The following is a 17,894-nucleotide window of genomic DNA, read 5'->3' on the forward strand; positions in this document are numbered from 1 at the left end:
TAGTAGAGAAGGGGTTTCACCATGTTAGCCAGGCTGGTCTCGAACTCCTGACCTCAGGTGATCTGCCCGCCTCAGCCTCCCAAAGTGCTGGGATTATAGGTGTGAGCCACCATGCCCAGCCATATTTGTCAGTCTTGATAAAGTTTATCACCTTTTGGTCTCACTGATTTTTCTCTACTGTTTTCATGTTTTCAATTTCATTGATTTCTGCTCTTTATTTCCTTCCTTCTGCTTGCTTTGAGCTTGTTTTGATCATCTTTTCCTAGTTTCTTGAAGTAGGACCTTCCATTATAGGTATGAGACCTTACTTCTTCTCTAATATAAGCAAATTTCCCTTCTAGCTTTAGTTGGATCCTGCAAATTCTGATAAATTGCATTTTCATTTTTAATCAGTTCAATGTATCTTTTTTTTAAAACCTCCCCTGAGATTTCCTCTTTGACTTGACTGTTTGGAGATTTTCTTCCTATCTATGACTGGTTTTTAGTTTGATTCCATTATAATGAGAGAACATACTCTGCCTAATTTCAGTTCTTTTAAAACTGTTGAGATTTGTTTGATTACTCAGGATATACTCTATTTTTAGGAGTGTTTCATGGACACTTGAAAAGAATGTATATTCTGCTGTTGTAGAATGGAATGTTCCATAAATGTCAATTAAATTTTTCTGGTTGAAGGTGTTATTCAGCTCTTTAATATCCTTACTGATCTGCTGTCTAGTAGTTCTAGCAATTCTGAGAAAGGGATGTTGAAATCCCCAACTGTAATTGTGGATTTGTCTGTTTCTTTTAGTTCTGTTAGTTTTTGCTTCAGGTATTTTTATATACAAATAAAAGTGGTACATACACATTTAGAATTATTGTATATTTTAGTGGATTGGCCCTTTTATCATTATGTAAATTGCTCTTGTTCCTAATAATTTCCTTTAAAGTCAACTTTGATATTAATATAGTAACTCCTGCTTTTTAATTAATATCTGTATGATATACTTTCCATTCTTTTACTTTCAACCTACTGTCCTTATCATTATATTTGAATTTCTTGTAGAAAGCATATTTTAAAAATTCATTTAAAATTCATTATGAAAATCTGTTTAATTGGTATATTTAGACCTATTATAAAACATTTTACAATTATTATACATTTATGTTTTAAGGTAATATTTTTATATGTTAGAGCTTAAATACACTGTTTTATTTTATTTTTTTTGTTTCCTCCAGTTTTTGTTCCTCTGTTTCCCATTTCTCACCTTCCTGTGACAAACCAAGGTACATTTTATATTATATAATTCCTTTTTGGATTACCTATGCTTTTGAGTATAACTGTCTGTATAGCTTTTAATAATGTTTGTTCTAAGTATTATAATATACATAAGTAACATCATAATCTACTGGTATCAACGTTTTATCACTTTGAGTGAAATGTAGAAACCTTACCTCCAAATATGTTTAATCCTTTCCTCCTCCTAATTGTCTTCAAAATTCCTCACTATACATTCAGAAACAGATCATGTCATAATTTTTGCTTCAACTATCAAACAATTTTAAAAACTCAAAAACATATGCATGTGTGTGTATTTATAACAGAACAATTTCTATTCCTTTGGGTATATACCCAGTAATGGGATTGCTGGGTCGAATGCTATTTCTGTCTTTAGGTCTTTGAGGAATTGGCACACTGTTTTCCACAATGGTGGAATTAATTTACACTCCCACCAACAGTGTATAAGCGTTCCTTTTTCTCTACAACCGTTGCCAGCATCTATGATTTTTTGACTTTTTAACAATAGCCATTATAGTTGGTGTGAGATGGTATCTCATTGTGGTTTTGATTTGCTTTTCTCTAATGATCAGTGATGTTGAGCTTTTTTTCATATGATTGTTGCCCACATGTATGTCTTCTTTTGAAAAGTGTCTATGTCCTTTGCCCACTTTTCTTTTAGTTGTCAAATGATCCTTTATTGAAATATTTTCCTTTGTGCTTAACTGGCTGGGCATTCCACCGCACCACTGTTGATGTCATCTATGATGTCATGAGGTGACGGCCATCAACACTGCAGCCCACAAACTGAGCTGTCCCCAGGATCTCTTTAATGGTTCTAGAGAGTTCTCTGGCTAAAGACTGGTGCCGCATCTGTCAAGTAATGTTGATAATCTCATCACAAGTGATATTTCCACTGTGTTTAATGTTTTTCTGTTTCTTTCTGTCTCTTGGCAGTTCCTTGAGGGCTTTGATGATCAGGGCAGAGGCAGAAGGTACTACCTCAATCAAGGCCTGTCTGTTCTGAATGGCCAGTTTCACTGTAATCCTCAGACCCCTCCAGTCCCGGCTTGGCAATGTCATCATCAACCTTTTTTGGAGACAGACCCAGGGGGCCAATCTGGGGGGCCAGTGCCAGATACCAGCAATGATACCTGCACCAGCAGAGACGTGGCGCCCATTTCACCCTCTATGCATCTCAGGTATACAACTTTTTTTTTTTTGAGATGGAGTCTTGCTCAGTCGCCCAGGCTGGAGTGCAGCGGCGCGATCTCGGCTCACTGCAAGCTCCGCCTCCCGGGTTCACGCCATTCTCCTGCCTCAGCCTACTGAGTAGCTGGGACTACAGGCGCCCACCACCACGCCCGGCTAATTTTTTTTTTTGTATTTTTAGTAGAGACGGGGTTTTATCATGTTAGCCAGAATGGTCTCTATCTCCTGACCTCGTGATCCACCCACCTTGGCCTCCCAAAGTGCTGGGATTACAGGCGAGAGCCACCACGCCCGGCGAGGTATACAACTTCGATCTCACTGGGGTCAAACTTCAGCAGTTTGCCCAGTTTTTGATGGGGTTGTTTTTTTCTTGTAAATTTGTTCAAGTTTCTTACAGATGCTGGGTATCAGACCTTTGTTGGATGCATAGTTTGCAAAAATTTTCTCCCATTCTGTGTAGGTTGTTTATTGATAGTTTCTTTTGCTGTGCAAAAGCTCTTCAGTTTAATTAGATCCCATTTGTTAATTTTTGCTTTTGTTGCAATTAGTTTTGGCATCTTCATCATGAAATCTTTGCCCATGCCTATGTCCTGAATGGTATTGCCTAAGTTGTCTTCCAGGGTTTTTATAGTTTTAGGTTGTCTTTAATCCATCTTGAGTTCATTTTTTATATGGTATAAGGAAAGGGACCAGTTTCAATATTCTGTGTATGGCTAGCCAGTTATCCCAGCAACATTTATTGAATAGGGAATCCTTTCCCCATTGCTTGTTTTTGTCAGATTTGTCAAAATAGCAAACACATGGAATCAACCTAAATGCCCATCAAAGATAGACTGGATAAAGAAAATGTGGTTCATATACCCCAAAGAATACTACGCAGCCATAAAAAAAGAATGAGATCTATCCTTTCGAGAAACATGGATGGAGCTGGAGGCCATTATTCTTAACAAACTAACGCAGGAACAGAAAACCAAATACCACACGTTCTCTCTTATAAGTGGGAGTTAAATGATGATAACGCATGGATACTTAGAGGGGAACGACACACACTGGGGCCTATTGGGTGGAGGATGGGAAGAGGGAGGGGATCAGGAAAAATAACCATTGGGTACTTGGGCTTAATACCTGGGTGATGAAATAATCTATATAACAAACCCCCATGACACAAGTTTATCTATATAACAAACCTGAACATGTACCCCTGAACTTAAAAGTTAAAAATTAGAAATAATAAAAACTCAAGAAGAAAGGGATAGGCTGCATTTTCCCTATTTTTTATTCGTTACATTGTTCTTTCTTTATTCTTGATATTTCAAGTTTCTTTCTATTATTCTTTTTTCATTCTATTTGGAGAATATCCTTTAGTCATTCTTTCAGAGTAGGTCTGCTGGTGAGAAATTTTCTTAATTTTCCTCTCTCTAAAAGTGTCTTGACTTCCCTTTCACTCCTGAAATATATTCATGGCTATAAAATTCTGTGTGGACAGTTCATTTTTTTCCCCCAGCAACTGAAAAATGTTCCACATACTTCTGGCCTCTATGGTTTCAGATAAAAAATTCAATATCGCTCAATCATTGTTCCTCTATAGTTATTTTTTCTAGTTGCTTTGAAGATTTTTCTGTCTTTAGTTTTCAGAAGTTTAACTGTGATGTATCTTGGTGTTGATTTCTTCGAGTTTATCCTCTCTGGAGTTCACTTGGATTCACTGGATTCACTTTATGAATCTGTGAGTTTATGCCTTTCACCACATTTGGGAATTTGTTAGCCCTTGTTTCTTGATTATTTTCTAGCCCCATATTCTTTCTACTCTCCATCTGGAATTCCAATGACACAAATGTTAGATCTTTTGTTACAGTTCCATAGGTCCCTAAAGCTCTGTTATTTTTTTCTCCAATCTATCTTCTCTCTGTTGTTCAGACTGTGTAATGTTTATTTATCTGTCTTTAAGTTTACTGATTCTTTTCTCTGTCTTCTGTTCTGCTACTGAGCCTATCTGGTGACTTTTACAATTTTAGTTATTATATTGTTCAGTTCTATAATTCCATTTGGTTCTTTCTTCTTATCTTCTGTTTCCTTGCTGAGACTTTGTTTCAAGGGTGCTCATAATTGCTTGCTGAAGCAATTTTATAATAGTTGTTTTAAAATTCTTGTTAGATAATTTCAACTTCTGAGTCATTTCAGTATTAGCATCTGTCTCAGTCTTCTCGGGCTGCTATAACAAAATATCATATACTGGGTAGCTTAAACAACATACATTTATTTCTCACAATTCTGGATGCTGGGGAAGTCCAATATCAAGGAATGAGTCAACGTGGTTCCTGGTGAGGGTCCCCTTTCTGGCTTACAGATAATCACCTTCTAGCTGTGTCTTCACACAGTAGAGACAGAGAGTACTGGTCTCTCTTATTCTTCTAAGGACATTAATCCCTCTTGAGCCCAACCCTCATGACCTCATCTAAATCTAATTACCTTCCAAAGGTCCCACCTCCAAACATCACATTGCAGGGTTAGGGCTTCAACTTATAAATTTGGGGGAGACACAAACATTCAATCCATAACAGCATCTGTTGATTGTCTAATTCAAGTTGTGGTTTTCCTGGTTCTTGGTATGAAAAGTAATTTTTAATTATATCCTAGACATTTTGGGTATTAAGTTATGAAATTCCAGATCCTACTTAATCTTTTTCAGTAGGTAGACATCCTATTTAGGTTTAGTATACCGGTTCTGGCTTACTTGTGTGGGTTGTGGCTCCAATGACAATTTAGTTTTCAGAGCATTGTAGTGCTATTCCGGTCTGCTTCCTTTGTGTGCTACCCAGAGGCCAATCTAAAAACCTGGGCAGCATTCCACACTATAGTTCAGTTCCTAAACTTTTTGTTGTATTAATTCTGGTCAGTTTCTTGTATGGGTCACTGAATGGGATGTCTAGGACTTCATATGCAAAATCCCTTTCTCTAGCTCCCCTCTCTCCCAAATCCTACCCCTACTCTCTAGTTGGGAAGGGAAACAGCTTCACCTGCCACCACTGGATGCCGGCCACTGGGAGTGGAAGTCTAGGTTCCTCCCTGGGCCTATACTGACACCACTTTGGTGGGAGAATCGAGCACTGTTTCACTGCTGCTGGCCTGAGGGTGGAAGTTCATACTTCTCACTTATTCCACTGGCCCTGCCTCAGAGAGGGAAGCAGAATGCTGCCTCACACTGTCTCACTGCCTCCAAGTTGGGGGTGGAAGTACAGACTCTTCATTCACCCCAATGGACACCATGTCATCAGGGAGAAGTAAAAAACCATGTTGGTGCTACCAGGCAGAGGACAGATATTCAAGTTCCCTGCTTAGCCTCTGCTGACACCACTCCAGCAGGATAAGCAGCCTGCTACTGTCAGATGAGGGATGGAAAATCAGGGTCCACACTTGGTCTGTTGGTAATACACCAGCAGGGGAAGCAGAGAGTATCCACTGGGCAGAGGATGAAAAGTCAAGCTCTCTGCTCAACTCCCACTGACACCATCTTGGTGGAGGAAGCAGAACACTGCCTTCTACCACTTTTTGCTGTCAGGAGCAGATATGAGTTCAGGCTCTCCACTTGGCTCCTGGCGACCCTGGTGGAGGAATCAGAGTACAGCTTGCTACTACCACCAAACAGCAGGCAGAAATCCAGACTTCCCACCTCAATGTCCACTGCACTGGCACTAAGTGGGGTGGGGAGATTTTCATTATCTTTGGCAGGAGTAGGACAGGTATTGTAAATAAGGTTTCTATCCTGTTAGGATGCCCTTTGCTCAATTCTTTGTCTAGAAATAGCAGGCTTTTCTTATAACTTTTTAAAATCTGCACCAGTTGACATTTTCAGGATGTGGGATTTGCCAACACTCAGTCTAAAATATATAGAGGACAAAAAGAAAATCCAAGGAACTCACTGATGTCATTCCCCAAGCTCCAAGGTCCCTAGCCAGTCTGCTGCCTTCTGACTGGGTTTTAGAGTCTTCCTACATTTGCTTTTAGTATTATGTCCAGGGTTTTTAGTTACCCTTACCTGGGGGAATAGGGAGAAATGAGTCTATTACATCTTGCCAAGAATCAAAAGCTTAAGAAGGCCATATCTTAAAAAACAATAATTTGTAGAATACAGGTGAACAATAGCAGACATAATAAAACATAAAGGCATCAAGCAATTTGTATGGACATAGAGGGATAAGTAGACGAGATTCAACCATAACAACCAAATCTGCTGGGAGAGACAGCTTTTCCAAGAACCAAGGAACTCCGGGAAAGACTGATTCACTTAAACCTACCAAGCTACCAATGGATACAATATAATTGATGTTCTCGTCCCCAAAAACATCCAGTTCCCAAAAACCCACTCATTTAATTAAGAGGATATGGCCGAATATCTGACAGTATTGTCTATATAAATCACAAAAGCACCATCTTGTACTTACAAGACACCATATAGGCTAGGTTTAAAGATTAATAAACAAAAATAGGATGATATCTGTAGCCAAGAGCTTGATATATGTAAGAAACTCCCCAACCAATTTCAAATCCATTTATTTGCCAATCCCAGCGCCAGCTCGATGAGCACATTGGCAGTGAGCTGAGTCAGTCCAGATAGGCTCCAAATGAAAAGCAGGAGAAGGACGCCAGGAGTTAGCACCTCAATGATGGTGCTAACAACCTAAGTTCCACATAAGTAAGGAAAGAGTATGACAGCCAGACCTCAGAGGTGTGCAGCTGGTGCAAATGAGCTGGAGCTTGGGTCCTGCATTTGGGTGCTGATATTGGGATCCCGTTGCAAGGGGAGAGGAGTATTTTTTCTTTTTTTCTTTTTTTTTTTTTTTTGAGACGGAGTTTCTCTCTTGTCACCCAGGCTGGAGTGCAATGGTGCAATCTAGGCTCACTGCAACCTCCACCTCCCAGTTTCAAGTGATTCTCCCACCTCAGCCTCTGGACTATCTGGGACTACAGACACATACCACCACACCCGGCTAATTTTTGCATTTTCAGTAGAGACGGGGTTTCACCATGTTGGCCAGGCTGGTCTCAAACTCCTGACCTCAGATGATCCACCCGCCTTGTCCTCCCAAACTGCTGCACCCAGCCAAGAGGAGTATTTTTAATTACAAAAACCAGCAACCAAAACTTTTAAGTAATCTCTTGGTTATACATTTTGAAATACTTTTATAAATATTCATACTTTTCTACACTAATTGAATTACTGGGGTGGGGGGAAATGCCATCACCTGAGAAAAGAAAATCCAAACACACTCCCAGGGAAAGCAAAGAGAAGAGAACAAGGTTAAGTGGGTCCTCCATCCACAGAGAAGACGCTGAATAGGAGCTTTTTAATGTTCCCATCAGTCCCACATGGAACCGACAGTGAGTGGGAAGGAGCCAAAGCCCTGGCCAGTCCCTGTCCTAGGCACCCAGGCACTCCTCTCCTGGCCTCACCTGTACCAGGCAGAAGATGTGCTTCTCCTCAGCCCCTCGGTTAATACATCTGTGGTGGGACGCAATTGCGAGCATTGCCTTCCTTCACCCACTGCTGCTGCCACCAAGCCGCGTGCCCTCCCACACCACATACACTCTCTGTGTAGGAGAAGTGACTTTGGTAAGATGAGTAAAGACGTGGAGACTGGGCCTGCATTTCACACATCTTAAACAGGTAAACACCAGCTTCCTATCCCCCAAAAGGTTCATTTTCCCAGAAATATTTAGTTCTAAAGGATCAGAACAACCTATGGCTTCTTCCAGTAATACACAAGCTGTCAAGAGCCTAATGCTGTCTCTCTAAGGCATTACCTGGATTCAGGGGAAGGAGTGAAGAGGTAAATAAAGGCAAATGAGTGCCGAGCGCGGTGGTTCATGCCTGTAATCCTAGCACTTTGGGAGGCCAAGGTGGGCAGACCATTTGAGGTCAGGAGTTCGAGACCAACCTGGCCAATATGGTGAAACCCCATCTCTACTGAAAAAACATAAAAATTAGCTGAGTGTAGTGGCAAGCACCTGTAATCCCAGCTACTCAGGAGGCTGAGGCAGGAGAATCGCTTGAAGCCGGGAGGTGGACCTTGCAGTGAGCCAAGATCGTACCACCACACAAACAACAAGGCCATCTGGGCGACAGAGCAAGACTCCATCTCAAAAAAAACAAAAAAACAAAAAAACCCACAAATGGGGACTGTAAGGAGAAGAGGGAGGGAGAACTTAGGTTTCTAAGGCAGCCATCAGAGAAGGTTCTTTCAAAAACTGACAGGACTCAAACAGAAATACAGAGAAATGACTCCAAGAGCTCATGATCTTCCTGGTATAGACCTGCACCTGTGAGCCCTCCCAGACATTAGGGGCATGGCCAAGGGGCTGTAATTCTTCACCTTTTCCTCCTCTCATTCCCTTAGCTTGTAGAGAAATTTAGAGCTGGAGGAAACCTCAGTCATCCTCTTGTTCCAGCCCCATGTTTTAAATTTAAGGAAGCTGAAGCCTAGAAGAAACACATTTGCTACATGTTCAAAGGACAAGGACAAGGATTCCGGCTTCTTGCTTCCTGGGCCAGCTCCTCTGTTCTTTTGGAACAAGCTTGTGTCTAATCCAAGTGTAAGTGAGGCAGAGATCTAGGCCATAAAGTCTACTCACTCCACTCAGGCCTGTGATAATGGAGAGAATGGCTACCCCTGCTCAGTGCCTCAATTTTTCCAAACATGGGGAGCTGTTTGAAGACATGGGATGGCAAATAGAATTCTAACCTAAACCATGACAGAAATGCTCCCAGCACTTTTTTTTAATAGTCTAAAAGGGTTTCTTATTTGTCATTTATGTTCTTTAAATTATTTTACAATATTGTTATCCCATGTTTATTGCAAGAGTTCCCATAAAAATGATTCCATTCTCTGCAAAAACAACAAGGCCATGCTGCAGGCTTATACTCACAGGAAAAATAATCACACACCTTGTCTTCCTTTGAACTCTCCATCTCTGCCCCCTCTTTGAATTTTGCCAGTGCGCTCTTGAGGTCCTGAGATGTGTAGGTGTTGGTGTTGATATCCAGCCTGTCCAAAGAAAACTGAGAGTAAAGAGGGAGGCATGGCTAGGCTTGGTGGCTCACAGTTGTAATCCCAGTACTCTGGGTGGCCAAGATGGAAGGATAGCAAGATCCCATCTCAACAAAAAATTTAAAAATATTAGTTGGGATGTGATGGTACGTGCCTGTGGTCCCAGCTACATGGGAAGCAGGAGGATCACTTGAGCCCAGGGGTTCGAGGCTGTGGTAAACTATGACTGTGCCACCGTACTCCCACAGCTGGGCAACAGAGTCAGACCCTGTCTCTAAAAATAAATAAGAGGGGAGCATCATATTCCCCAAGAAAGAAAATGTCCCTGGGTGAATGGCACCCTAAGGTAAGCGAGGCCAGGCCAGCTCTGAGTGTACTATCATACCTTTGCCTTCAGTCAGCCAGGGGTCTAAGAGAGTGACCTTACCTTGAAGCTAGAAGAGGAAAGATGCAGCTGAAAATGGAATCATTTCATGAAAGAGGAAGCAATGGCATGGGGCAGACAGAAGCCATCCACGAACAGAGGGCTCTCAGCCAGCTTCTCAGGAAGAAATAAGCCTGGCATAACTGTGCAATGCTCTCCCTCAGCACGCTGCCAGGGCAGGACCTCTCAGAGGGAAGTGGGCCCAGACACAGGGAGTAGCGTGCACCCTTATTTATTAATATATTTTTCCATGAAAGGGGACAACAGGGCCCTGAGCCCCACAGTGTGTGCCTGAACTGATTAGACAAGGCAGCCTGTCTTTACAAAAACAAGTTGGATAGATTCAAACCATAAGACCAACCTATGAGCACAAAGGAGAGGCAGGAGGTATGTCTCAACCTGACCAAGGAATGGATTTGAGATACTAAGGAGTAGAATCAAGGTCAGCCCCTTCCACAGCCAGCCTCCAAAGGGAGGAGGGAAAGAAACCAATGTGGCTATAATCTCAGGAACCTGCCAAAGACCAGAATGGTCTCCTCATAAAATTCCCTGGAGCTGATCCAAGCCACAGCTACGCATCTTGACCAGAGAGAAGACATCCATCATGTGGGAGCAAGGTTTTACCACTAGCATTCATTTTAGTTCAATGAACAGAGGTAAGCATAAGAACGATGTGCACGAAGGGAAGAGTGGAGTGTGGACTGTGCTTAACAAGACTGTCTGGTTGGTGTTGGGTTCAGGATTCCATATATCCTGGAATGCCCACAAGATTTCAGAGGTGAGGAGGGAGGGGCTACTGGCCTGCTCTACTCCAGGCAGGAAGAGCACATCAGTCTCATAGTCTGAGATTCCAGCAGGCCTCAGCTCTCATGTACCAAGGGCTTTCATTCTTCCTAGAGACCTTTTAGGGCTCTGAGAAAAATACTCGTCTTCTCTAAACCTCAGTCCTCCTAAACTAATTAATAATAGCTAGTAACTCATTTATTGAGCATTTAGCCATGTGTTAGGCAGTGTGTTAATCCCTTAAAAGTAATATTTCATTCAAATAGTTATCACAATGCTACAAAGTAGGGAGAGAATCCTGAATTCCTCTCCCTACAGAGCATCATCCACTGCCAATGTGTGAGGATACCACTGCTCCACCCCACATACCCAAGAGGGAGCTAAGTATTCAGGAACCATAGCTTGAACACATTATCTCCTCCCTCCTGCAAAACTTGATCAGGACTAATCCCATTATTCTGTGTATCTCTGTTTATACCTTAAGTCTCAACTCTCCCAAGCCATCTCTCATCACCCACTCTCAGTCCCAACTACATATACACAAGCATGCACATGTGCACTCAAGTTCACGCACACACACGAAACAGTCATCTGGTGTTCTTACTTCATTCTTCACTAAGAAAAATAGACCAAAACTTCATTTTCCCACGATCAGCTCTACAAGCCAACCTGCACCTAAGTCTATGTTTTCTACTTTCCTTCCTATTATAATGGATGAGTGTCCCTGATCCTATTAAACTTAGTTCCAGATCGCACTTGCCTTTACAAAAGCTTTAACTCCCATAATTACACCGCTCCCTCCTGCCTGCATCGTCAGTTTCTCCCTTCAGCTGGATTATTCCCATCAGCACACCAATTCTCCTTTTACTCCACAGTCTCTTCTGGTTATCCTGCCACTTCCCTGCTCTCATTCAGAGTAACACTTTATGAACACATTGTTTTCACTCACTATCCCCACCTTTTTTATTCCTATTTATATTGCCATTTACTGTAATCTGGATTCTGTCCTCACAACTCTACTCACACTGCTAATCAAAATTACCAATAATTGATGACCAAATGCGATGGACCCTTCTTCACTCACTTCATGTTCCTCAACCACTAAGCAGCATTTCCACAGCTGACCCTCCCTTCTTGAAAAACTCTCAGTCGGGTGTGGTGGCTCATGCTTGTAATTCCAGCACTTTGGGAGGCTGAGGAGGGAGGATTGCTTGAGCCCAGGAGTTCAAGACCAGTAAGGGCAACATAGTAAGATTCTGTCTCTACAAAAAAATTGAAAATTAGCCAGGCAAGGTGGTGTGCGCCTGTGGCCCCAGCTACTTAGAAGCCTGAGGTGGGAGGATTGCTTGAGCCTAGGCTGTAGTGAGCCGTGATTACGCCACTGCACTCCAGTCTGGGCGACAAGGCGAAACCCTGTCTCAAAACAAACAAACAAACAAAAAACTCCTTTCCTGGCTTGTTACCTCACTCTCATGGCTCTTCCTCTTCCTTACTCCTTCTCCAACTCTTGCTGGTTCCTCATCTCCTACCTGAGCCACATAGCCCGGAATGCCTTGGAGTTCAGCCCTGTCAATCTTCTCCACCTCGACATCCTCCCCTAGTTACTTTAAAAACCTATCTGCCAGTAATCTCCACATTTACATCTCCAGCCCAACCTCTCCCCTGAGCACCAATCAGAGTCTTGTACAACTACCTGATAGATCTGTATCTCAAATGTTTAACAAGTACTTCAAACTTATTGAATCTAAAACATGGCTCTTGATTCTTCTCCTTATAAGTCTGGTCCCCCTCCCAACTTTTCTATTTCAATAAATAGTACCAACAACCACCCAGTTGCTCAAGTTCCAAAATGAGACTTTATCCTCAATCCATGCCCCTCCCTGCACCTTCCTTCAATCTCTACACTGAAATCATAAGCAACTCCTCTTGAGTCTACCTCCAAATCTCCAAATTCATTCAGTCTCTGTTATGATACCCTAGACTAAGCCACCATTATGTCCTACCTGATCTACTGAAATGACATCCTAATTCTGTCTTCTTTTGTCCACCTTCAATCTCATCTCCAGACACATAGCAACTAAATCACCCTCCTGCCTAAAATATTCCAATGGCAGCTGGGTGCGGTGGCTCACGCCTGCAATTCCAGCACTTTGGGAGGCCGAGGCGGCCAGATCACGAGGTCAGAAGTTCAAGACCAGCCTGGCCAACGTGGTGAAACCCCGTCTCTACTAAAAATACAAAAATTGGCTGGGTGTGGTGGCGGGCACCTGTAATCCCAGCTACTCGGGAGGCTGAGGCAGGAGAATTGCTTGAAGCCGGGAGGCGGAGGTTGCAGTGAGCTTAGATGGTGCCACTGCACTCCAGCCTGGGTAGCAGAGCAAGACACCAGCTTAGGGGGGGAAAATATCTTCCAATGGCTTTCCATTACAAAAAGGTGAATGAAGAACATACAAAATCTTCCTCAAAAGCCACATGATCTGGCCCCCATATACCCCTCCAATCTCATCTCCTATCGGTTTCCTTCCTTCTCTCTTCTCCGCTAGTCACCTTGATCGTTTTCTTGCTTCTCATACTTGACAAAGCCTTTTCCTTGACAAAGCCTGGGACTTCCTGTTGTTTCATCTGTCTGAAATGTCCTAACTCCTAAACCTATAAACCTAACCCTTTGCATAAAGAGTTAATTATTCTTTTTGTCCATATCATCCTTGTTCTTATCTCTGTTCCCCGAACTGAAATAAGTGCTAGTGGTAAAACCTTGCTCCCCAATGGATGTCTTCTCTCTAGTCAAGCTGCATGGCTGTGGTTTGGATCAGCTCCAGGGATCTCGGTGAGGATACCAATCCAGTCTTTGACAGGTTCCTGGGATCAGCCACATTGGTTCCTTTCCTTCCTCCCTTTGAGGCCAGTTAATTAATCTATGATTAATTCCCAATACTTTCACGTTTTAGAACAGGGTCAGCAAACTATCAGTAATGACCAGATAATATCTTACTTCTGTGCTTATGTACCTGGTTTTCTGTCTGCCAGCCTTGTGGAGGCTGTTTTGTTTATTACTGTATCCCAATCCCTGGCACGTGGGCACCCAATAGGTTTTTGTGAAATAAATAAATGGAGGAAGTAAATGGCTCTGTCCTTAGCCCAACCTTTTAACCACTATACCATATTGGACCTTGGTAAATGTTCAACCCAAGATGGCACAACTTGAATGTGGTTTTACCCTCAGTCCTCCAAACCTAGAAGGAAGAGTCCAAGAAGCTGGTTATTCCAGGGCAAAAAGAGAGATGTACTATGGAGATGTTGACAGGGATATGGACTAAAACCACTAGAGATGGCAAAGCCTAAAGCATAAATAGCAAGTGGAAACCTGTTGCTAAGAGCCAACTACGTGCAATGAAATAAGGCAGTGCTAAAGGAACTCTCTGAGACAAGCCAGAGTCAGGGTCTTCTGTCTCAGGCTTTAGAGACCACAAGCACTGCAGCTCTAGGTAGCAATGTGGCCAGCCACACAACTAGTAAAAATAGTAGAAAGACTGCCATGAATTTTGGATTAATGGACTGTCCCCATCTCCCTCTAGGCCAATGGTTCTTAACTCTGTGGGATCACTAACTTCTTGGACAATTTCATGGAAAGCTATGGATTTTGTCCTCTAAAACAGAATAAGGATATAAGCAAAATACTCTAACAATTTCAGGGAAGTGGCCCTGCCCTTAGGCCTCTGTTCGCATTCCAGTGCTAAGGGGCCAGGAAGACACCATGAAATGGAATTGGAGGAGCTCCATCCCAGAAGTAGGAAGTCACCATCAAAGGCTCACTGAGCTCACAGCACTGAATGTTCACACCACCTTGTCAATGCCTTTGGACTTCTATTCAGATAGGTTTACCATTAGCTATAAATGCTGAGAAGGAAGAAGAAAGGTCCAGCATATGCTAGACCTATCAGGCAGAGACTCTCCAAAGGAGGAAAGTAAAAAGGCAGGAGTAGGGACAAATATTTCTCCCTTATGGTGTGTCTCTACAGTTCACATGGACGGCTCTGCTGTCTATTCTGAAAAGATATGAGCAACAGACAAAGCAGTACATGTTCACACTGATGATCTACAGTCAGGTGGTAGAGAAGTGACTTCTCATAGTATAAAAACCAACAAATAAACTCCAAATTAATAAAATTCCTAACTCAGTATTATTATTTTTGTAAAGGGATTTTATTTTTTATTTATATATTTTGCTTACTTATTTTTTGAGACGGAGTCTCATTGTGTCACCCAGGCTGGAGTACAGTGGCATAATCATGACTTATTGCAGCCTCAACCTCCCCAGGCTCAGGTGATCCTCCCATCTCAGCCTCCTGAGTAGCTGGGACTACAGGCATAATACACACCACACACCCAGCTAATTTTTGTTTATGGTGTTTTTTCCTGTTTTGCTTTTTTTTGTTTGTTTGTTTGTTTTTCTTGAGACAGGGTCTGGCTCTGCCACCCAGGCTGGAATGCAGTGGTACGATCTTGACTCACTGCAACCTCTGCCTCCCAGGCTCAAACGATCCTCCCAACTCAGCCCGCGAGTAGCTGGGACTACAGGCGTCTGCCACCATCTCCGGCTAATTTTTGTTTTGTAGAGACACACACCCTGTTGCCCAGGCTGGTCTTCAAATCCTAGGCTCAAACGATCCACCCGCCTCAGCCTCCCAAACTGTTGGTATTACAGGTGTGAACCACTGCGCCCGGCCCCTAACTCAATATTCATAAGCTAAGAAAAGAATAGATTATTTTCTTCAGAAAATAAGACTTGGATTACATGTGAGAAAAGACTTCCTAAAAGTACTTTGAGACACTGAAATATGTGTGTATTGTGGATGAAAGAAGTTTGGCAGGGGCCATGACAATGACAGCTGATTATTTCTTACATGGTTGTTAGAAAGGAGTAATTGTCTGACCTGGGCCACTCCAAGTATAGGGTTATCTGGAGGGATGAGGGAAGATGAAAGATCCTTCCCAATTTGGAGTGACTGTAAGGAGAACAAATGCCTCTATCTCAATATGAAGTAGAATTTTCTATCAGTGAAAACTGTCTAAATCTGAACAGGCTGCTTTGTGGGGTGAGTGCCACCTGACAAAAGTGCACATGGACCAGCTGAGTGACCTTCTGACAGGCATGTCAGGGAAAAGACTAGGGTAAGAAGTGGGTCTCTAGGACCTCCTTCTGATTACATCTAACTGCAAAATACTAGGTTTTTGTTTTAGTTTTTTTGAGACAGAGTCTTGCTCTGCCACCCAGGCTGGAGTGCTGTGGCGAGATCTTGGCTCATTGTAACTTCTGCCTCCCAGGTTCAAGTGATTCTTCTGCCTCAGCCTTCTGAGTAGCTGGGATTACAGGCACCTGCTACCACACCCAGCTAACTTTTGTTTGTATTTTTAGTAGAGACGGGGTTTCATCATGTTGGCCATGCTGGTCTCAAACTCCTGACCTCAGGTGATCCGCCTGCCTCAGCCTCCCAAAGTGCTGGGATTACAGGTGTGAGCCACCACGCCTGACCTGCAAAATACTGTTTAAATTATAAAATCCAGACTGGGCACAGTGGTCCACATCTGTTATCCCAGCACTTTGGGAGGCCAGGGCAGGAAGATCACTTGAGTCCAGGAGTTTAAGACCAGCCTGAGCAATAAAGTGAGACCCTGTCTCCACAAAAAAATTAAAAAAAATTAGCCAGGCATAGTGGCACACACCTGTAGCCCCAGCCTACTCAGGAGGTTGAGACAATGAGATTGCTTGAGCCCAGGAGTTCAAGGTTATAGTGAACTATGATCACACCACTTTACTCCAGCTTAGGCAACAGAGCAAGACCCTATCTCTTAAAAAAAAAAAATCATCATCATCATCATCATCCAAGGACTGAGTAACACTAACCACACTCAATCCATACTAATAATTCCCAGTGCTTACATGTTTTAGCACAGGGTCAGCAAACTGTCTGTAATGACTGGATACTATTTTAGGCTCTGTGATCCATATGGTGTCTGTGCCAATTAATCAACTCTGTCACTGTAGCAAGAAAGCAGCCACAGACAATATATAAACAAATGAGCATGGCTGTGTCCCATTAAAACTTTATTTATGGACATTTAAATCTGAATTTCATACATTCATGAGTCATGAAATATTACCTTTTGATTTTTTTCCAGCCTTTAAGAAATGTAAAAACCAATTTTACTTGCAGGCTGAACCAAAGCAGGGAGCAGTCCCACTAAGGCCCACAGGCCATAATTTGCTGGTCCCTGTGTTAGAAATTTCATGGCTGGTATTTCCACTGAGCTTTCAAAATGCACAATTCCAGCAACCCCTGCAACTCCATGCCTCAACCTCCTTCCCTCTCATTCAGGAAATATCAAGCAAAGAAAGCATGCTAATTCAAGGCAACAAAAAGAAAAATAGCGACACTGAATTCTCTAAAACTGAATAATCTAACCTGGTTATTGAGAAATAAGGCAACCTCTGGCCAGTGGAGAATGGCAGTAGCTTCTACTTTTATACTATAAGAAAGCCTGTTTTAATACTGACTAATGAGAGGAAAAGTTAGTCTGAATTAAAGACTTTAAAATGCAATTTTATTGTTCACCAAGGAAGTATTACTGCAAAGCAGAAGGCCTAACAGGCCTGTTTTAATGAATAGATGACTCATCTGTAATCAGCGCATTAATTGTTGGGATTCAAATGGGTGCTCTTAAAGTACTGGGAAAAATAGCTTCATTTTTAAAGCAGGTTAAGTATTCCCCCTACAGCCTTTTTTAAAGTATCAATTTGCTTTGCAAACTGTCTCTTTCCAAAGACTGTAGAAGTAAACTTTCATAAAACCCTGACAGATTTATCACAAATTCTATGCTATTAAATTTCAAAGAAAAAAAAAAAGCCACATGAATTTGGGTAACATTTTAAGTATTACAATACAAAATCAATGTCATCACTTAGCCTCCCAGTCCCTAGGGTTGACACTGTACCTTTTGCCTTTCAAATTATTTCGGAATTTGTCCTCATATTGGAGTTTTGCCTCTCTTTCCCCAGTCTGAAGATTCAGCCGTATGTGGGATCCTGCAGGGACTGCCTGCCCTAAAAGCCAAGAAGAGAAAACGCTTATGAGATACAAGGTCCTTGGAAGGTCGCCGGGATGGCCAGCAA

General features: G+C 42.3%; 1 protein-coding gene across 4 annotated transcripts in view; it reads right to left on the reverse strand.

Moving 5' to 3' along the window:
- Positions 1-17,894, reverse strand: part of SIL1 (SIL1 nucleotide exchange factor) — a 234,978-nt gene that overhangs the window by 80,283 nt on the left and 136,801 nt on the right. For all 4 annotated transcript variants that reach the window (XM_054488874.2, XM_054488875.2, XM_063665528.1 and 1 more), the window contains 2 exons: positions 17,717-17,825; positions 9,414-9,513 (listed from right to left, as the gene is read on the reverse strand). In XM_054488874.2, the coding sequence (XP_054344849.1) occupies positions 9,414-9,513; positions 17,717-17,825 (209 nt within the window). The remainder of the gene's footprint in view (positions 1-9,413; positions 9,514-17,716; positions 17,826-17,894) is intronic.

Source organism: Pongo pygmaeus, chromosome 4, assembly GCF_028885625.2.
Source record: "Pongo pygmaeus isolate AG05252 chromosome 4, NHGRI_mPonPyg2-v2.0_pri, whole genome shotgun sequence".
Taxonomy (NCBI): Eukaryota; Metazoa; Chordata; class Mammalia; order Primates; family Hominidae; genus Pongo; species Pongo pygmaeus.